Source organism: Astyanax mexicanus, chromosome 2, assembly GCF_023375975.1.
Source record: "Astyanax mexicanus isolate ESR-SI-001 chromosome 2, AstMex3_surface, whole genome shotgun sequence".
Taxonomy (NCBI): domain Eukaryota; kingdom Metazoa; phylum Chordata; class Actinopteri; order Characiformes; family Acestrorhamphidae; genus Astyanax; species Astyanax mexicanus.
The window spans coordinates 37,280,847-37,303,502 of NC_064409.1; the positions used below are offsets into that span (position 1 = coordinate 37,280,847).

At 37.4% G+C, this 22,656-nt stretch overlaps 1 protein-coding gene and 2 long non-coding RNA genes across 4 annotated transcripts in view; all 3 read right to left on the reverse strand.

Annotated features, from left to right (window-relative positions):
- Nucleotides 1-3,608: 3,608 nt before the first annotated feature.
- On the reverse strand, nucleotides 3,609-7,109 carry LOC125798975 (uncharacterized). Its single transcript, XR_007437766.1, has 5 exons — nucleotides 6,469-7,109; nucleotides 5,647-5,744; nucleotides 4,584-4,679; nucleotides 4,413-4,483; nucleotides 3,609-4,177 (listed from the first exon to the last, which is right to left on the reverse strand). It is a non-coding gene; the product is annotated as an uncharacterized LOC125798975 (long non-coding RNA).
- A 1,059-nt stretch (nucleotides 7,110-8,168) lies between these two features.
- LOC125798976 (uncharacterized) lies at nucleotides 8,169-9,816 on the reverse strand. 2 transcript variants are annotated; one of them, XR_007437767.1, is made up of 3 exons: nucleotides 8,533-9,816; nucleotides 8,351-8,391; nucleotides 8,169-8,272 (listed from the first exon to the last, which is right to left on the reverse strand). It is a non-coding gene; the product is annotated as an uncharacterized LOC125798976 (long non-coding RNA). The 2 variants fall into 2 exon arrangements; XR_007437768.1 differs by having other exon boundaries at nucleotides 8,528-9,816.
- A 5,647-nt stretch (nucleotides 9,817-15,463) lies between these two features.
- gnptab (N-acetylglucosamine-1-phosphate transferase subunits alpha and beta) overlaps nucleotides 15,464-22,656 on the reverse strand; it is a 38,573-nt gene continuing 31,380 nt past the window's right edge. The window contains exons 20-21 of the mRNA XM_022671698.2: nucleotides 20,865-20,955; nucleotides 15,464-18,585 (exon numbers count right to left, since the gene is read on the reverse strand). Coding sequence (XP_022527419.2) covers nucleotides 18,514-18,585; nucleotides 20,865-20,955 — 163 coding nt within the window. The 3' untranslated portion in view covers nucleotides 15,464-18,513. The remainder of the gene's footprint in view (nucleotides 18,586-20,864; nucleotides 20,956-22,656) is intronic.

Genomic DNA, 22,656 nt, shown 5'->3' on the forward strand with positions numbered 1-22,656 from the left:
GAGCTCTTTCAGTCCCGGTGAGTAATTTAGCTAGCTGGCTCTCGGTGAAGCGCGGTCTTATTATAATACCTAACTACAGCGTGGTGAGACTATTTAAACTGAAGCGTGTTAATGGCGAATAACGCTGTAAGATAGTTATGGTGCAAACCGAGCTACGGTGGAGCTGGCTAAGCTAATTAGCTTAGCCAGCTCCACCGTAGCTCGCTAGCCTTAGCTTCAGTTAGCCCCATTACCTGCAGCAGCTGCTCGTTCAGAAAAAAACACACAACCAGCGCTGTTTAAGAGCTGCTTTACGAGCTTCTCTCCCAGCATAGGGTGTGTTTTTCTCAATCAGCAGCTGCTTTTAAACCACGCTGTAGTTTAGTATTAAGATCGCGCTTCACCGAGAGCTGAAACAGCCAGTTAAATTACCTAACAGGACTGAAAGAGCTCCTCTGTTCTCCGGTCTAATTCGGTCTAAATAAACCAAAACACCTTTGGTTTATTTAGATTTAAGTTAGCAGTTTGTTCTCTTTAGACAAAAAACGAAAATAAGAATAAAAAAAATTAAAAAATAAATAAATAATAAATAAAATAATAATAAAATAAGGGGGGCGCAGTCTGCGCATGCGCCAGATTTTGCGGCCGCGCGTGCGCAGTAGACCGATTTTTTTTTGCGGTCTTCTGCGCATGCGCGGCTGAAAAATCTGGCGCATGCGCAGAAGACCGCAAAAAAATCGGCCCACTGCGCATGCGCCAGATTTTTCGGACGCGCATGCGCAATAGACCAATTTTTTGCGGTCTTCTGCGCATGCGCCAGATTTTTCGGCCGCGCATGCGCAGAAGACAGCAAAAAAATCGGTCCACTGCGCATGCGCGTCCGAAAAATCTGGCGCATGCGCAGTGGACCGATTTTTTTGCGGTCTTCTGCGCATGCGCCAGATTTTTCGGCCGCGCATGCGCAGAAGACCGCAAAAAAATCGGTCTATTGCGCATGCGCCAGATTTTGCGGCCGCGCGTGCGCAGTAGACCGACTTTTTTGCGGTCTTCTGCGCATGCGCGGCCGAAAAATCTGGCGCATGCGCAGAAGACCGCAAAAAATCGGTCCACTGCGCATGCGCGGCCGCAAAATCTGGCGCATGCGCAGAAGACCGCAAAAAAATCGGTCTATTGCGCATGCGCCAGATTTTGCGGCCGCGCATGCGCAGAAGACCGCAAAAAATCGGTCTACTGCGCACGCGCGGCCGCAAAATCTGGCGCATGCGCAGACTGCGCCCCCCTTATTTTATTATTATTTTATTTATTATTTATTTATTTTTTAATTTTTTTTATTCTTATTTTCGTTTTTTGTCTAAAGAGAACAAACTGCTAACTTAAATCTAAATAAACCAAAGGTGTTTTGGTTTATTTAGACCGAATTAGACCGGAGAACAGAGGAGCTCTTTCAGCCCTGTTAGGTAATTTAACTGGCTGTTTCAGCTCTCGGTGAAGCGCGATCTTAATACTAAACTACAGCGTGGTTTAAAAGCAGCTGCTGATTGAGAAAAACACACCCTATGCTGGGAGAGAAGCTCGTAAAGCAGCTCTTAAACAGCGCTGGTTGTGTTTTTTTTTCTGAACGAGCAGCTGCTGCAGGTAATGGGGCTAACTGAAGCTAAGGCTAGCGAGCTACGGTGGAGCTGGCTAAGCTAATTAGCTTAGCCAGCTCCACCGTAGCTCGGTTTGCACCATAACTATCTTACAGCGTTATTCGCCATTAACACGCTTCAGTTTAAATAGTCTCACCACGCTGTAGTTAGGTATTATAATAAGACCGCGCTTCACCGAGAGCCAGCTAGCTAAATTACTCACCGGGACTGAAAGAGCTCCCTTCGCGCTGCTCCACTCTACACCGGCAGGGTCATCACTACTGCTGCTGAAGGCCCACCGCTCCGCCTGTTTTACTGCCGCTGTTTTAAGACTGAGGGGCTTTTAATGAAAACAGAGTAAAGGGGAAACAGTAAAGAGCAGCGCAGCGGACCTTCAGCACCAGAGTGAAAAAACACTAGATTATTTAACCCAACATTAATGATTGTTCCCCATAAATTACACCTCCTGCAAACTCCCTGAAGATCCTGAAGAAAAGGGCGACCGTCTTGTTATTAGTGACTGAATCAGGGGAGACACGACCATTCAAAACTAGGTGTGGGGGCTACGGTGCCCGAAATGTTTATATATATATTTTTTTTATTTATTTATTTTATTTTATATTTTACTAGCACTCTTATGTAATTCAGAGTAAGTATAATAATTAACTATGAACAGTTATATTAAAATAATATTGTTATATTAAATCTCAGACACCCCCCCCCCCCACTTTTCCATTGACTTTGGTTTCTTCCAAAAGTCACAGCTGAACAGCTGATGAGATGACGGATGGTGCATTAGTATAGCTTGTCTAACCCATTTCTTAACGTTGGAAATTGAACAGCACACTTAATTTTCTCTCAGCTCAATGAAAGACTGGGTTTAATGGTTTAAACTATTAGTCTGCTGTATTTTAGATGTGTTATTTTGAGATTATTTATTGCTAACGTTTATTAAAACAACATTTATGTTTTGTTATATTTAAATGTATAAATAAAATTATGCTTAACATTATAATGTTTAAAGCAACTGATATATAAAGATAGTGAGACAAATAAAGCCAAGTTTCTAAAAACACATTTCTACTGCAGTACAAATAAAAAAAAATAAAAGCTCAAGGGCAGTAAAAAAAAAAAAAACATACAGTATACTGTGAGGCTATCTTGTTAACCAGCTATTGATCAGCAAAGGGACGTCTTAGCAGGGCTAACATTACTGGCTTTTAGTATCCTAGTCTTTCAATACTTTATAGTTCAACTGTTTTGTTTTGTTTTTTTTGTTTTTTTTTTAACCTATGTCTGGATAGCTTTTACAAGAAGAGTGTTTATAATTGGGCAAAAAAGGCTGTTGTCCCTGAAATGTCCAATGGAGTACGATGGTGAATAAGGGGCTCTGAATGCCAGTGCTGATACACTGATGTGAAGGCTTAAGAAAACATTAGGAAAATAAAAAAAACAGAGTCAAACCAAGCACTGAAATGTGAGTGTATCATAAAGGTATATATATTATTATTCCATTTTTGGTACAAAATAAACATTAAGAAAAATAACCAAAACAGACCTCTTAAGTTAAGTATAAACTTAAGAACTTAAGAAAAAGCATTTTTGTGAATCCCCAGTTTAATATTTTCCCTCTGATTTTTGATCCAGCCATCCATTTGTACTGACAGCAGCAGATAGTGTATATCAATTCTAGAATTAAATTTTGTGTTTATACAGTTTGTGTTCTACACAATTACATAGTACATTATTTTATTTACTATTATAAGCTGCACATTTGAGATTTGATTTTAAGCCTTTTATATGAGAATGGCACTGACAGCGCTTCTGAAAAAGGTCACCTCTAAAACTGCTGATTCTAAAGAGTTTAGAGTTGCATGCCCACCTGTAAGACCAGACTTTTTACTTCTAAAAAAACAAGTCACTCAGATCTATCCTTAAAAACAATTGCAGAAATTCAGCAACCCAGATCAGTTGTTAATTCAAAAAAGAGACAGACAAGTGTTACAGAGACATTAGTATTTATTTCAATACATGTGTACTACAAAAACATGTTTCTGCACACATAACCATTGACCATTTCACAGTGGCAGCCTCGATTGCTTTATTTGATGTACACTCAAGCTTAAAGAGTAAGATTTACATTTTGGAGGCTTAATATGCTAAACTGACACAAACATTTGTCTTCATTTAAAGACAAAAACACATTTGACAAACAAATGCATAATATTGTGATGTATGCACGGCTCAGTAAAAAGCTCTTACAGTGAAGATGGGGGATGGACATGAAGTTGAGGTTATATAGCTATAGCTATAGCTTTAGGGGCACAATATGCCCGAATCCAATCCCTAAACATCACTCACCTTTTATAAGTGTGTGAAAACCTACATTAGAGCAAAGATTTAGACCTTGTGCAGGGCTTAAGGGTTTTAGTTGAGATACACAAGCAAGTGTCGTCTGCTACATAAGTGCAGGGTCACTGAAAGACACGGTCACACCAAAGTCCTCCTTGTAGATGTCCCAGGTTTTGGACTTACGTGGGTTGTCCAGTTCCTCCCTTGACAGATAGAGCCTGTTTTGGGACCAAAGCATTATAGATTGCATTCAAGCAGCAGTCCATATGATTTTTCGTTTTACATTGAAAGCAGTAATGTTACTAAACTGAGAGGAGACAAAATATCAAAATATTCTAATTAATGAATTAAGTGGCCTGGCATTTTTATATATAAAATCTAAAACCAGAGTGGTCTGGTAGGTAAACAAAGCCAGTGTCTGCCTCTGAGGACAATGGACAGCAAAAACCTCACCTGTTGTTCTCTACAAATGAAGTGTTGAACCAGAAATAGAAAGGATAGTCCTCATACCCCTTTGGAAGACCCTGGGCATAGAGAACAATAGAGAAAAAACATTTTGCCAAACAACTGGAAAAAACGATGTCCATAAAATCATTCTTACGTTACAATAGATTGGGAACTTACAGCCCTGGATTCAAACATGACCTTAACATCACCACAAACCACTGGCCCTTCCTGAAAGCTGATCACCACGGCATTGTTTTCAGTATCTGGGAACAGCTGGTAAAATATGAGAACACAGTATATGAGCGAACAGTAAAATAAACACAAAGGAACATAAGACAAACATCTGAAAGACCTTTCCCAACAATTACAATGTGATTTATGTTTTTAGTGGGCTGCTACTGTCTTTAAAGGTTCAATATTATGAGCTTATTGAATATTTAAAAGTTGTTCTTTAGTACATATTTAAAATATGATTTGGGGTTAAGATGATACCGATTCACAAACGCTTTCACTAGTGTATGTATGTACAAAATCTTTTAATAGTGTATGTAAGGCTGTTTTTTCACACTATAGTTTGTTTGCTCTGGTCCAAGTCAGGTAATTAATTGATTCTCTTGGAGCATTTCCCTCATGGTTTATTGTTTTAACAGAGGATACAATTCAAGCTCACCAAAATGAGTCACAACAATCTTTGTAATCTCTTTGGTTGTTGGTCAGAGCTGTCTTGGCTGGGAGCAAGAAAGTAAACCGATTTCTGTGCAGTTTAACATGGAACAACAGAAGAGGTGGCATGTGTTCATTTGACTGACTCCACATCTTAAAACTGACAGAGTATGCTTGACAGATGGGTTGGATCAAGGTCAGATCATGTTCTCATCACAAACCAACCAAATCAGAGTTCAGACCAACAGTTCTCAGCAGTCTCATTGCAGTTGTGATTACTGTACTCATCCATGTCCAAACAAACAGCACTACACGTAAATATGAACAGTTTATTTTGACAAATAAAAAAAGTAGGTGTGAAATCACCCTAAACTACTAAATCATTTAGGGGTTGTGGGATTAGCCCACTTCACATGTCTGTTCTGGATATGCCATATAGCTCTGGTTTTAATTAGGAAACCACTGTGTTTAAGGTTCACAGTTTTTCACTTTTTTGTACTGAAACTACTCTTGTCATTTGACTATGAGGAAGTAAATACAGTTTTATACTGTAGAAAACCTTTAAAAGTTAGCTTACCCTACAGTTCGTCTGCGTGGCACAGACACACTGGAACACCTGCTCTCTTTTCACTATGATCCGCACCTTCAGATCACTGCCATTGCCCTTTCCCACACCTGCACAACAAACACAGCAATGCCCAGGAGCATTAAATTACATAACCAATATACATAACAGTGCAGTCACTCTGAAAGGAGCATACTGACTGCAGATTTTAATTGGAACTACACAGGAAACAGCCCCTAAACATACACTGCCCCCCAAAAGTACTTGATAAGTCAGTCTCATTTCTTTATTTCTGCTTTAGACTGAAAACAAATTGGGTTTGACATTAAAAGATGAATAGGAGACAAAAGGTCAACAATTCAGCTTTTGTCCGAACTTACCAATTTGTCTTCAATATTCATCTTTAAATTATATTTTTGTTACACCAAAATGTTTTCACTAGAGCAGAAGAAAAAAAATCAATTGGCCTCAGTGTTTCAATACTTTTGTAGGAGAGTGCAGACATACAGCTCTGGAAAAAAAAAACACTTAAAAATCTCATTGAAAACCTCTGGAATATAATCAAGAGGAAGATGGATAATCTCAAGCCATCAAACCAAACTGAACTGCTTGAATTTTTGCACCAGGAATGGCATAAACTTATCCAAAAGCAGTGTGTAAGACTGGTGGAGGAGAACATGCAAAGATGCATGAAAACCATTTTTTTCCCCAGAGCTGTATGTTTAACTACTTGGTCTCAGTCTTCAACTGAGCACAGCAGAAACTAAAGGAGCAGTTCTGACACACTGAATATATACATACACATTCACCTCACCCTCAGGAGAAATACAGTACCTGCGCACTCTCAAACTAAACGCTGTCAATCAACCATGTACACACCATCGTACCCGTGCGCCCTGTTGCAACAGAAAAAAACAGTTCTCAAGCTGACTTGATTCGAAATGCTCAAGGGCCCTTATCAAATATTACATTACAAACACATTTTCTTTTAACTTAAATTCAGCTGGTCAGCCATTGTGTGTTTGTTTCTTTAGTCTGGCACCCCTGCCGTCTATGAGACTACATACGTAAGAAGAAGAGGACAGCCGGGCATAAGCATAAACAGTGTACAATATGAAAAATAAAATACAGCGTCTACTGTCGAAATTTACTAAACCTCATGCGATTATTAAAAGATCTTAAAATTGTACAACATTCTACATCTATATTTGGTACAAAATATATTTGGCTCATTGTTAAACGGGTTACCAGAGTAACCACTCGACAACCACCTTAAAGACCCTAGCAACCATCTGGAATACAACTGCACAGAAATCAGCTAGGAACACAACACAGTAGCCATGTAGCAGCACCTTAGCAGGAAGTGGGAACCATTTCAGCAGTGAATATTATTAGTACTGTATCTTTAACATTGAATTCCATTTAATTAACTGTGTTCTGTGTCCATGGTTTGGTTTCCCAAACAGAGATTAAGCCTTTCATTTGTAGCAGAGATGGAGAGACAATAAAAACAGAAAGACAGTAAAATTTATCAAAATCTTGATTAAATACTTTTGCTAGTTTTAGTTTCCTCACTGTTTCCCCTGATTGTTGCAGTCACCAGGACAGTCATGTGTGAACTGTATACCTAAAGTCTTACACACCTGCCTAAAACAACTCTCTCAAACAGAATTGCTTTAGGTTTCTTCAGGTTTATGACCCCCCGTGTAACACTTCTCTATAAAAAGTACAGAAGTACAAACTGTAGCTATGCAACAAACCTTTTTCTGCTTTTATGGAGAGTAAAATATTGGTCACACAATTCAAGTCAAGTCAATTCGTAAGCAAATCTATTTGAGACAACTAACTGCAGTTAGAAGTGACTGCATATTGAGTGTCCAGCAGATTTTGGCTGGATCACCCACGGAGTTAAGCTGCAGAGCAAACTTCAGACACCCAACATAAACCCTATTGTGAAGCGATTAGCTTTATCTATGGAGTAATGCATTTTTTCTTCATGACATCAGGAAAATACAGTATTCTTTGCTTAAATGACTCAGGTGGGAGCAGCTAATCATTTTACGTATTGCATTCCCCATCAAAAACATGTGATAAGAATATTATAACCAACTTACAATAAATACAGAAATACAGTAACATGTTCATAACAAACAGTTCTGGAAAAAAATAAAGAGACCACTTTAGTTTCTGAATCAAGTTTCTCAGATTTTGCAATTTATAGGTATATGTTTAAGTAAAATGAATATTGCTGTTTTATTTTATAAACTATGGACAACATTTCTCCCAAATTCCAAATAAAAATATTTTAATTTAGAGCATTTATTTGCAGAAAATTATAAACAGCTGAAATACCAAAAAAAAGATGCAGTTCAGCTTTGTTTGTTGTTTGATGGCTTGTGATCATCCATCTTCCTCTTGATTATATTCAATTTGGTAAAAATTGGTAAAATCAAAGAAATTGATCATTTTTAAGTGGTCTCTATTTTTTTCAGAGCTGTATGTAGGCAACAGGCTATGCTACACAATCACTTGCCTTAAGCTGAGAGAAGCTCTGCACCTCTGAGGAGTCATGTGGTTCACCTTCTGAATTTGATGGCAATGACATTCCCTCAAACTGGCAGTGTAGTTCAACATGTCACTGAGAACACAATAACACAAAGTTCAATATGTGAATAAGAGCTTAGGTTCTCTGCCCAAACCCAACCCAAGGTCTGACCTGGCTCGAGATTTCCCACCACTTTCCTCAGGTTCCTCGGGCTAAAGAAAATAATATAGTTATAAGTTATTTTCATTTTATATAAAGCTATGAATCAAAATATAGCAGAAACAAATCAAACTGTTTTTAAAAAAAAAGTTGCACAAGTGCAAAGTGCACACTGTCCATATTACGCACTTCACCTGCCGCTGCGCTTTCCTCCAAATGTGCTGGCTGCTTGGCAATGCTGCATCAGCAGCAGCTCGAAAAGAAGCGGTGGCTGACTTCACATGTATCGGAGAAAGAGTGTGCTAGTCTTCATCCTCCTGGTGTGTTGGGGCATTACTAGTGATAGGGGGAGTCCTAACGAGTGGGTTGGCTGTGTAAATTGGGGAGAAAATGGGAAAAAAATATAAATAAAATTATAAAAGAATTTATTTTCTTTTCTTAAACCATGTTATATTATACTAGATTAGAGGAAAGTCATTCAGACATTGTTGTAGCCTAATGTTTAGGCCTTTGGATCATTGTTTGCATTGTTCATGTTATAATCTTTTGGAGATCTGTTCCTAATAATTAATAATATTTTTCTTAAATAATAGGTCTTATTCATTCTTCACTCATTCTAAACAGAACGAAAATGTTTTTTAAAAGCTCAGTTTTAATGCTCTACTTACTCAAAAAATGTCAGGTTTAATTCGGGCTTTGGCTCAAAATGACAGTGTATGGGGCAGGTTGGGTCGAGCTCTAATGTGAATCCTTATACTGCATTCCATCTGAAGTAGGAATTCAGAACTGGAAATTTCCAAGTTCTAAGTAGAACATTTCAACTGGAATAAACCCACAAGTTCAGAACGCAAGATGGCTGCACCAAACATCAACAGTAGTAAAAGCAGTAGTATTTTACGTTTCATTAGCACGTCTAGCTGTTCATGTTTCCATTGTGTGTGTGAATGTGCGTCTGGTATCGCTGACAATGCAAAAAATTATAACCTGGGACATATAATGTGGGACATTTTTTGGTTACATTTGCTATAAAACACTGGTACATGATTAATAATTAAGTTGTAGTAAACATGAAAGTCTTTAGCTTATTTTATAATTCCCTCTGGAAAAAAAGAAAACAAGGGTAAAATATGTATACACATGTAGATTACAAATAGTGTTAACCTATAAATTTAAATTATTTTCTGTGCCTTTTCTATGCTTTCACAGCACATTTTAATGACCATAGCGTGTTTAAAACATCAGAGTAGACAAGAATGTATATCAAAACTGATTATAGTAGGCCTATATTTACATTAAATATATTTAAATAATTAAAAAAAAACATTTATTTAAGCAATGCTAAGACACAATCTTCAATAATAAAATGTGTCAAATTCTGAGCGCTCCATAATGTAGGGCTAAATTACTTCACTCTGCACTGATGTATTAATCAGCTCAGGCCCATAAACATTTGGTAAACATTTCTAATGTTTAACCTGTAAACACTTTCATCAAACATGATATAGAATCTTCTGTTTAAAACTTTGAACAGAATCAATTTTTAAATAAACTAATTTGGCATATATCTGGCTGTCAGGGAATATGTTTAGGTTGTGTCTATATTGTGTAGATTCTTTATTTTTTTAACAGCTTTTAAATGCATCTGTTTAAATGTTGCCTTCTTGTCACCATTACTGGTAATTTACTTGCATATATAACCAATATGCTTCCCAAAGAGTGGAAGAGAGCAAGAGCTTAATTACAGCCTAAACACCTAGATTTTTCTCTGTGAATTTACAGTTATATTCCATCTGAAACTCCAATCAAGTTATCAAATTATTTTTTAAATAGCTTTTCTCAGTCGATAAACAGAGTCGATAAACAGAGTCGATAAACAGAGTCAATAAATGGAAACACAAAGATCACAAAGAGTAAATTTGACTTTGACTTTGTTTTTTTTTTGTTTTTGTTTTTTCCAAAACTTATCCAGGCCTGAAAATGACTATTTTCAAGTTCCTTGACTTTTCCAGGTTTTTCATGATCTAACTTACTGGAGAGATTGTAAACTCTGTAATGATCGGGATGCTTTGTGTCCAGAAATATGGCAGCTTCCTAAATACAGCAAATTGTAACATTGTTACATAAAAATCTGTTTAAATCAATAATTCAGCTAAAATAATTGCCTTCTACAGACTTTTCAGTTTTATTTTATTTTCTTAATTGTTAAGCTTACTTTTATGGGATTTCTGTAGAGTGTCTGCTTTCCAGGTGAGGGAAAAGACATGGCAACAAACATTATTAACTATTGGATCCCAAACCAAAAGCAGAAAATCTAGATTCAAATAAGATTACATAATTAGGTAAAGCATCCCAACCTGTGACATAGGACGATCTGAAGAGTAGTCTTCTTCTTTAAGGAAAACCTGGAAGTAGCCTGGCCCAAGCTGATTTTATACTTTAAAATGAACTGGCAACATGGCATACCAATCCATAATGCACAATTTTTTTTATGTAAAGCTGATGTTCTAGTGTGATTTTGAAGGACTTTTTCATCTTGGGCCAGAACAAATACACATGATCTGAAGAGTACTAGTCTTCTTCTTTAAGGAAAGCCTGGAAATAGCCTGGCCCAAGCTGATTTTATACTTTAAAATGAACTGGCAACATGGCATACCGATCCATAAGGCACAAAAAAGTTTAATTTAAAGCTGATGTTCTAGTGTGATTTTGAAGGACTTTTTAATCTTGGGCCAGAACAAATACACATGATCTGAAGAGTACTAGTCTTCTACTTTAAGGAAAACCTGGAATTAGCCTGGCCTGAGCTGATTTTATACTTTAAAATGAACTGGCAACATGGAATAACGATCCATAATGCACAAAAAATTTTAATATAAAGCTGATGTTCTAGTGTGATTTTGAAGGACTTTTTAATCTTGGGCCAGACCAAATACACATGATCTGAAGAGTACTAGTCTTCTACTTTAAGAAAAACCTGGAATTCGCCTGGCCCGAGCTGATTTTATACTTTAAAATTAACTGGCAACATAGCATACCGATCCATAATGCACAATTGTTTTTATGTAAAGCTGATGTTCTAGTGTGATTTTGAAGGACTTTTTCATCATGGGCCAGAACAAATACACATGATCTGAAGAGTACTAGTCTTCTTCTTTAAGGAAAACCTGGAATTAGCCTGGCCCAAGCTGACTTTATACTTTAAAATGAACTGGCAACATAGCATACCGATCCATAATGCACAATTTTTTTATGTAAAGCTGATGTTCCAGTGTGATTTTGAAGGACTTTTTCATATTGGGCCAGACCAAATACACATGATCTGAAGAGTACTAGTCTTCTTCTTTAAGGAAAACCTGGAATTAGCCTGGCCCGAGCTGATTTTATACTTTAAAATGAACTGGCAACATGATATAAAGATCCATAATGCACAAAAAAATTGAATATAAAGCTGATGTTCTAGTGTGATTTTGAAGGACTTTTTAATCTTGGGCCAGACCAAATACACATGATCTGAGGAGAACTAGTCTTCTACTTTAAGGAAAACCTGGAATTAGCCTGGCCCGAGCTGATTTTAGACTGCACAATTAATTGGCAACATGGCAGCACAAAAAAAAAAAAAAATTTAAAGCTGATATTCCAGTATGATTTTGGACTTTTTTTTCAGACCAAATACTCATGAGATGAAGAGTTCTGGTATTCTCAAAATCAATGCTTTATATTCATTATTTCTGTGCAAAATGGCTTTCATGTCATGTTGCCAATTCATTTTAAAGGATAAAATCAGCTCAGGCCAGGCTAATTCCAGGTTTTCCTTAAAGTAGAAGACTAGTACTCTTTAGATCATGTGTATTTGGTCTGGCCCAAGATGAAAAAGTCCTTCAAAATCACACTGGAACATCAGCTTTACATAAAAAAATTGTGCTTTATGGATCGGTATTCCATGTTGCCAGTTCATTTTATAGTATAGAATCAGCTTGGGCCAAGCTAATTCCAGGTTTTTCTTAAAGTAGAAGACTAGTACTCTTCAGATCATGTGTATTTGCTCTGGCCCAAGATTAAAAAGTCCTTCAAAATCACACTAGAACATCAGCTTTAAATTAAACTTTTTTGTGCATTATGGATCGGTATGCTATGTTGCCAGTTCATTTTAAAGTATAAAATCAGCTTGGGCCAGGCTAATTCCAGGTTTTTCTTAAAGTAGAAGACTAGTACTCTTCAGATCATGTGTATTTGGTCTGGCCCAACATGAAAAAGTCCTTCAAAATCACACTGGAACATCAGCTTTACACAAAAACAAATTGTGCATTATGGCTCGTTATACCATGTTGCCAGTTCATTTTAAAGTATGAAATCAGCTTGGGCCAGGCTAATTCCAGGTTTTTCTTAAAGTAGAAGACTAGTACTCTTCAGATCATGTGTATTTGGTCTGGCCCAAGATGAAAAAGTCTTTCAAAATCACACTAGAACATCAGCTTTACATTAAAAAAAACTGTGCATTATGGATCGGTATGCTCTGTTGCCAGTTCATTTTAAAGTATAAAATCAGCTGGGGCCAGGCTAATTCCAGGTTTTCCTTAAAGTAGAAGACTAGTACTCTTCAGATCATGTGTATTTGGTCTGGCCCAACATGAAAAAGTTCTTCAAAATCACACTAGAACATCAGCTTTATATTCAATTTTTTTGTGCATTATGGATCGTTATTCCATGTTGCCAGTTAATTTTAAAGTATAAAATCAGCTCAGGCCAGGCTATTTCCAGGCTTTCCTTAAAGTAGAAGACTAGTACTCTTCAGATCATGTGTATTTGTTCTGGCCCAAGATTAAAAAGTCCTTCAAAATCACACTGGAACATCAGCTTTACACAAAAAAAAAATTGTGCATTATGGTTCGTTATACCATGTTGCCAGTTAATTTTAAAGTATAAAATCAGCTTGGGCCAGGCTAATTCCAGGTTTTCCTTAAAGAAGAAGACTAGTACTCTTCAGATCATGTGTATTTGGTCTGGCCCAAGATGAAAAAGTCCTTCAAAATCACACTGGAACATCAGCTTTACATAAAAAAATTGTGCATTATGGATTGGTATGCCATGTTGCCAGTTCATTTTAAAGTATAAAATCAGCTCAGGCCAGGCTATTTCCAGGCTTTCCTTAAAGTAGAAGACTAGTACTCTTCAGATCATGTGTATTTGGTCTGGCCCAAGATTAAAAAGTCCTTCAAAATCACACTAGAACATCAGCTTTAAATTAAACTTTTTTGTGCCTTATGGATCGGTATGCCATGTTGCCAGTTAATTTTAAAATATAAAATCAGCTTGGGCCAGGCTATTTCCAGGCTTTCCTTAAAGTAGAAGACTAGTACTCTTTAGATCATGTGTATTTGGTCTGGCCCAATATGAAAAAGTATTTCAAAATCACACTGGAACATCAGCTTTACACAAAAAAAAAATTGTGCATTATGGTTCGTTATACCATGTTGCCAGTTCATTTTAAAGTATAAAATCAGCTCGGGCCAGGCTAATTCCAGGTTTTCGTTAAAGTAGAAGACTAGTACTCTTCAGATCATGTGTATTTGGTCTGGCCCAAGATGAAAAAGTCCTTCAAAATCACACTAGAACATCAGCTTTACATAAAAAAATTGTGCATTATGGATTGGTATGCTATGTTGCCAGTTCATTTTAAAGTATAAAATCAGCTCGGGCCAGGCTAATTCCAGGTTTTCCTTAAAGAAGAAGACTAGTACTCTTCAGATCATGTGTATTTGGTCTGGCCCAACATGAAAAAGTTCTTCAAAATCACACTTGAACGTCTGCCTCATATTTTTTGAGCGCAATGGCTTTTAAAATATAATTTTATTAAATATATATTTAATTATTTATTGTAATATATAATTATAAATTCAGTAATTGAAATAAATATTTTACAATATACAAAATTACATTTAATACGATATTGTATATTTACATTGTTAATAAACAGATGTACTGCTTTTCTTCATTCTATCTCCTTCAGTGTTGATCTGTGAGGTGTTTAATATAAACAGCGGGTGTTTGTGAACGCTGCCTTTAGTTCACGGTGGTTCAGTGAAGCGGCAGCTGCGAATATCAAACCAACTTCAGCCGGGGAATACGAGGCTGCGAATATCGAGCCAAACGAATCTGGAGCTGCGAATATCAAACCAACTTCAGCCTCGTCCATTTTTGTTGATTTTTAGTTTACTACATTATTTGAACACACAAACCGTGTGCCAACAATGTGCCAAAACTTCCTAAGGAATAGACAATACAAATACTTTAAAATGACTTGAAATAAACTCTTTTTACATTAAAAGTTTAGGATGTTTTTTTTTGTTCACTCCTTTAAAGTGGCTGTTTTGGAGATACTTGTTTTTCATTGGACAGCAAAATTATGCATTTCCACAGAATTAATTTAGCAATTTGTTTCCCTGCCCACTCTATTTGTCGGTCTATTATATTGTGATTTAATTTCTAGATGGTGGCACCCAGAGAACTATCTGAAGGTAGTGTGTGTATAAACAGTATTTTTAAGAAATTATCTGTGCACATTCAAGTTCTTACTGCCTTGTTTTAAATGTCAGGACCCTCAGAATTCTACCAATGAAGTGTAGAGCTACTTTGAGCTTGTTAAAGGTGTTAAAATAGTGATTTCTTTGCATGGACAATGCTATGCCTCTCTGCTTTGTATTTGGGAATATTCTTATCATGTTTCACTAAACCCCAAGTTCATTTCACACAATTTCTCCTTTAACGTAAAAATGGAAAGAAAGGAGAGCCAGATAACTTTTATCAAGGTCTTATACTTATTTTTAGTTGCACACTTGCAATAGGATGACAATTTTCTGCAAACATTTTTTTTTATTTTATTGCAAAAAGGAATTCCAAACCTATGAATGGCAGTGTATATAATTTTTCCGAACTTGCAGATCTCATTTCTTGTGACATGCTCAGAAACAAATGGTGCAAGATTACATTGACATTTTACACAGCTTACATTCTTAATCACATCCCAAAAAATAATTCCTTATTTCAAATGTCCAGTGATGTGTCCATCAGATCAGCACATCATGGCAGCCTGATTACACTGAGAAAACGTAACAGGTTTCCAGCCAATGACCAGAAAAATACTTTATTCTGTAAACTGTAGATGGAACTGAGATTTTACACTGAGAGTTTTCTGTTAGGTAAAAGAATAAAAACAACACATTAGCCTTTATCTTTCAGTTACACTGGAGTGAGAAGTAGATCAATAAATCATAAACCATAAATTTTAAATCATACACATCTGAATAATATCTTAATGGACCTGCAATTTTTTTTATTTTCAAAATAAGAGGCAAAATAAGAAAAAGAGGAAGGGAACACATAACCACAGTAACCATGGTAGACGCTGCAAACATAGTGCACAGCTCAGATAATACTAGGTTCACACTACAAAACGTATTGGCATCTGGCAATCTTAAAGTCATTGTGATCTGAAGCGTATGCACAAATAATCAGCGACACAGGGTCATGGATCAGTTACATGTTCTTTCACCAGGAGGAATTCACATCGAGACTGACTTTTCTCCAAAATTCTATATTTTGTAACAAACACACCATGAGAATTGATGTATTGTTATGCATGAGACATTTGTTTGCTTTTCTTTTACAGTGGATTTCTGTACGAATTGAGCAATACAATTATTTGTGGGTTGATTTTCAGTGAAAACATACAGTATGTATGAGAAAAAAAGATAAAAACCTGTGTATGGTGCTACCTCTGATTTTCTCCTCATCCTCTGTGCTGCACTGTAATTGGCTCAAACAGTTGCTAACTGGTCCATATATCAAACCTGTTAGATATTTGTCAGGGGTTTATAAGGCTTCAGTGATCACTTGCTGATCAACAGAATTGTGACTTTTGGAAATTCACTCATAGGGACTAAGCGAGTGCTGAGCAAAACTGATTTGCATTAGACGTTTCTCTGTGATTTCCGAAAATAGTCTGACCTGGAAAATCGGGTCTAAAATCATGTAATGTGAACCCGGATTAATCTAAAGCTGAAGAGTCTTGGACAGAGGGAATGATCAGGGGACTTAAAATATTTCTGCTGTGTGCCCATTCAGTTCACTTCAAATTCCTATATAGTACCAGTTAAAAGCTTGGACACACCTCATTTAATGTTTATACCAAGAGTGTGCAAATCTGTCATCAAAGGTAAATGTGTTTCTGTATAGCTTTAATGTCTTCAATATAAAATTTATAAAAAAAAGAAAGAAAGAAACACTCACACACAAATTTTTGACTGGTACTGTAGATGAACCAAAAAATGCACCCATGGTACTTTTTCCTACAAAAGCCTTCCTTAATTATTTCTGATTTAAACAACAACAAAAAGTGTTAAGCCTGCATTCGATTCTGCATGGCCTCTGTAAGATTACTGAATACGAGTTACATGTGCATTAGACTGCAGTTCTGCTTTACTTGGCTTCACAGAGTGACCACAGGTCACAACAAGTGTTCATTCATTCTTCATCATCACTCATGCTTAATCAGAAGGAGCTGAGTTGAAAAAGCCAACAATGGTTGCGATATAGAGTTATCAGGCCTGATCTGCAGGTTCATAATTTCCCCAGACACAGAGGAATGTAGTCAAACTTGAACTGAAACACAACCACATTCCTGCATTCAAAAAGACCCTCATTCCATTTCTTATCTTCAAGCAAAAAAAAAAAAAAAACTTAAAACGTCTGTGTGAATGTAGCTCTGAAACCGAACCGGAGATACAGAATCAAGTGTCTAAGTGTGTGGCATGCAGTGACAACATCCCAATTTCAGTTCTGACACAAACACACAATCATAGACTACAATCGTGAACCTCATCACCATGCAGTAAAGAGAATGAAAAAAGGAAAGCGAGATTTAGACAGCAAGAAAGAAAGGTAAGGAAGAGCAGTAGGGAGGGGACAGGAAGTAAAAAGATAAAATACTAAAGAACAGACTTTCAGAAAGAAAAACAAAGAAGGACAAAGAAAAGAGACAAAAAGGAAGGATAGAAAATGGACAAATGAAAAAATAAAAGATATACAGAACAACAGAAGAAAAGGGCATGAAAGAAAAAAGTCAAAAGAAGGAAAAAAAGAATGAATAAAAACGTGCACAAAGACAGAAAGGACAGGAAGATTTACCGACGAAAAAAAAAAGACAGGCGGATATAATGAAGGAAAAAAGACAAAATAATGCAAAGAAGTAAGACAAAAGACAGTAAGACAAAGACAGAAGGAAAAGACAGGAACAAAACAAAAAAAGGCAAAAGGACAAACAAACAGAAAGAGACAGAAAAAGAGCAGTCAGTGTTGCTCCCTAACATTCCTAACATACATTGTGCTGTATTTGTATAGTTTGTGTTTTATTACAGTATTATTGTATTGTTTATGTTTTATAAGAGGCAGGCAGACAAACAGACAGAGAGAGAGAGACAGATCAGGACGGTAAAATTCAGTCAGAAGTAGAGGACACAGAGTTCCAGCAGTGCAACAAAGTGAAACAATTTCACTCGTACAAAAGACAAGGCACTGATATGCAGTATTGGGGAAAAACCTGGACAGAGAGCAACAGTAAAAGTAAATACAGACCAAACTCAATCATAATCAACAGCAGCTCAGTCTCTTCATAATTAGTACCCCTTACTCCATTTAAAATAATATCGTATCCCAAATAAAGATGCAGTGTGACGACATTCAGTTCACAACTTCTCAACACAAGCTCCCATGAGTTCACACAGTTCAGGACAGTAAATCAGATCCGGCTGGAGTGTTTCTGCTTCTTCTGCGGCTCAGTGAAACTAGCCGGTCACGCAGTCTGTTTGATGAATGTCAGCACGGTCACAGCAGTGTCTCACTGTCACCTCCTTGTGGAGGAAGCATGCAAGGTCCCACTGCTGTCCTTTCAGTCTTTCACCATAAATAAAATAAAAAATAATAATACAGCAGGAAACTGACTGTTCAAACCTTCTGTGCTTTGGCCCACTGATTACCGTTATTGTCTATGGTGTTAAAGCATGGGGGTGGTTGTGCCTCTGCAGCTCCCTTTCTGCCCTCCAGCCCCTCAAAAAAAGAGGCAAGATAGAAAAGAAAGGCAGAAACGTAGGAGCATGCAAACAGTCCACGCTCTCTCATCCTCATACTCGCTCCGAGCTGCTCTCCTTACTGACCCTGCGTCTGGGGAAGAGCCTCCTCTTCAGCACGATCAGCTGCAGAAGAGGAAAAGAACATGACGTCACACTGGGAAAACCATTCAGCTTTTATCACTCCTGTTAAATCCTGTGATTACGGAGCACTTGGACAGCCCTCAAAAGACTCAAACTCATAAACCTGTGACTTTACGAGCTCAACCGAGACAGCTGTGCCTGAACGGCTGCAAACGTGCAAAGTTGTAAGTGTCAGTGGTAAAACCCCAGGCAAGCTCCATGTCACCATTCTTAGTTTACAAGCTGTGATGTAGCACCATTTAGTATGTTTTCTGGAACCACATAAACACAGCAGGAATACTGGATGTGTTCACTGGTCCATCGGAGTGAGAAGGTTTTACCAGGGGTCATGTGACCCAAAGAACAAAGCACTGGGAGTTACAAAATAGTGATTGTTTTTAGGCTGACCAAGACCACACCACCTGAAACTGAAAAGTACAAATGAGAGACCTAAAGCCCTATCTGATCGGGATTAGAATCTCAGGGGTCCTGGGGTAATTTACTCTTTTATGGGGGTTCCTTTGTGATTTTATTCCTGTCCGGAACGACCATATCTGCGTTTTACAGACTGAATTAGCTACTGTTTTTGCTGAACTCCGTGGTCCTCCAGTAATCTCTTTGAGTTTTGTCACCTCATGTTTAATAAAATAGCTCTTTGTCCACTGCCAAACATCGTAATTACACAACAAGAAACACAACAGCGAGTGGAAATAGAGGAGCTACTGAACTGAATGTGATGTCACGTGAACAAGAAAGCCAAAAAACTCACTGGTCCTCCTGTTTTTTCAATTGCAGTCCGGATGCAAGAGTTTTATCACTGAGTAGTGTAGTGTGAAATATTGTTAGCTGAGAAACTAACCCTGGCTAGATAGGGCTTAAGACAATGCGAAGCCAAAACCTCACAGAAATCAGTCACTTGTTTGCTCTTGTTTACGATAAATGCAGTGTAAACCCATAGATGTTAACAGAGTTCAAAGTAATAAGAGCATATGTCAGGAGTTTTAAGAACTATGTAGCTTGTAGAACAGGTTCAGACTTAGATAAACTTATTCTACTGCATGCAAAACTGTCTGGCTGCCACCTGTAAAAGTTGTTACTGTGAACAATTAGGTGTTTAGAACATAGTAATGTCACAATAGCTATTTTTTGGCTTTTAATACAAAACCTGCCTAAATCTCTCAGTATCGATACTATAATGATACCATGGCAAAAACCTAAAACTTTAGAAAATTAATGGAATAATAGAAGCTTGAACACAGAAATTATTATTGTTTTATTTATAATAAAAGAAAAACCCAGAAAAGATAAGCAATGTGATTATGTTCGTTCTTCAATTTAAGCAAGTTTTTGGAATTTCTTTGATAGTAAACTTTGCTTGTGAGCTGTGAGCTCCTAACCAGAAACTCAGCCCCGCCCCCACACCCACTCCCGTTTTGAATCAAAGTTCAAGAAAAAACTGTGTTGATCTGTGAGAGGCATTTAAGGCATTTAAAAGCTGGGTAACATTTAAACTTAAAAACTGCTGATATTTCATGATTTTTTTTTATAAGATCTGTGTGATGACGACACAGTATTATACAGTTCAGAGACACTGGATAATATTTCAGAACGGGTGTTTGTGACTGAAAACCAAAATAAAGCAGTAAAATATTCACAGAAAGTTACTGTGACAGAAACTTTGAAAGAGCGTTTATTATTGAGTTTTCTCCACAAAATTGCTTATTTAGTTCAGCTCCTGCTACACTGTCTACATTACATCAAGGAATGCCCAATAGATTGATCTTATAGTGCTGTAAATCTTTGCCACTGAGTTACAGTTGAAGCTGCTAATGTGTCAGATCATTAAGAAACACATCTGTCACCACAAGCTGTGCCATGCGCGTGTGCTGTGTGTGTATGTATGTATATATTTGTAGGGGTGGGGTGGGGGAAGTAAGACACAACCTCTATAGAGGACCTTGTGATAATGAATCATCTCCAGCTTAGTATTAAGAGTGAGCGTTCCAGTTCCCCTCTTGTCACAGCAGACAGAGTAAGATGTTCAGTCCACTTAAAGGTCAGTGGGCTAATTAACCTTTCCCGGGATCAACAAGTACGGAACATGACCCCTCTGCCAAATATCATATCACAATGCAGCCGTACCCCACATGCTTCATGCATCAGTCGTTTACAGTTACCTCATTATTAATAAAACTGTGTCACACGGCCGTATAATCACATATAGCACTATGTATAACAGCAGCATCCATATGGAGGAAGGTCAACAAGAGCATGACACTGACCTGTTCAGCAAAGAAGGAGATGACCGTGAAAACGACAAGAGTCACCAGCACACAGTGCGTCCAGAACTTCAGCTTGTCCCTGTAAATTCGCCTGGAAAATATGGAAACAAAACTATGTTATTAACATTACATTATAATAAACATCATTTTTATTTCATTGTCTATATATATATTTAGAATACTTTGGAGGAAACCACAGTACTCTAAAAGAGAGCATACCAAGATCCAGGCAGTGACCATAAAAGTAAAAGCCACTATAAACAATGTAGCTGCTACTAACCACGTACATCTTTATGTGCCTTATGTTTTATAGGAGAGAGGTTGCGATAATGTACCACAAAAAAGACAAAAGAAGCAGAAGTGTAAATGGCTGTAACCAGCAGTTTAAAGTAGTTCTGAGCTAAGTTTTTTTTTCTGCAACAGTTTCTTCTTTGTCATGTCCATATGATATTCCTATATACAGACGTAATGAATGCAGTGTACTAACAGAGGACTTTGTCCATATCTACCCTACCGCTTAAAAGTTTGGGATCACAGTAAGATTTTCTTGTTTTCAATGAAAACACACTTAAGATTATGAAACGAAGCAAATAAACAGGACATGCAGATAAGAAATAAGTCTAAAAGAGTAAGAAATATAGATTTTAATGAAAATGATGACTGTGTACTTCAAATTTTGCCTTCATCAAAAAAGTCACCTTTTAAAGCAATTACAGCCTGGCAGACTGTATGCATTCTAGCTGTCAACTGTTCGAGGTAATCTGATGTGATTTTACCCCATGCGTCCTGTAGCATCATCTCCCACAACATGGATTAGCTTGATGCAGTCTTCCTCTTTTCCTATACGCTCAAGCTGCTCCCAGAACAGCTCAATAGGGTTCAGATCTGGCCATTCCATTACAGTCAGAATTCTGTCTGACTTCTTATTTCTTAAATATTGCAGACACAATTTGAAGGAGTGTTTGGGGTCATTATTCTGTTGTAGGATGACATTAGCCCCAATCAAGCGCTGTCCACAGGGTATGGAATGGCTTTACAAAATTTTGTGGTAGCCTTTTTTCTTTAATATCCCTTGCACTCTGTATGAAATCTCTTATTTTACCACCTCAGAGCATTCCTAGACTATCGTCTATCATGCTACCTCCACCATGCTTGACAGATGGCATTAAGCACTGGTCATGCCTCTTTTCATTGGTCTTACGCCTCAAAATGAACAGAATTCTTCTGTTTAATCCAAAGACCTCAAACATGGCAGCACATTCAACGAAGCAATCAGTGACCAATGTCTTTTCTCTTTGGCCCATCACAGTCTTTTCTTTTTTTTTTATATCTTTTTTTTTTAATTGTTGCTTTCTTACTTTTTATTTATTTTATTTTATTTTATTAACCTTAACAGTTCCTGTGCATACCTGAACAATGTAAATGAACTTCAGATACCAAACATGTATAGTTGATACAAGAGGGAAAAAAAATATTCCAAGTATTCCTCATTTCAGCACAGGATTTAGCTTGTAGCTCGGACTACATCTCAATTCAGTGACTTCAGCCCAACACGCCTGACAACAGCAGCAGCAGCAGCAGCCTTCCCTCCAGCCTGAACATGATGTCATGCTGCAGCCTAGCGGAGGCAAAAACCCGACCAGCTGACATCATAGACGCTGAAATGCCGCCACCTGCTCGTCACCCTCCTGTCACCACCTGGTAGGTGTGTGTGTGTCTGTGTGTGGATGTGTGGAGGTGTGTAGGCTGGAAACTATGAGCGCTACACTTCACCATTCATAATTGGGAAGCC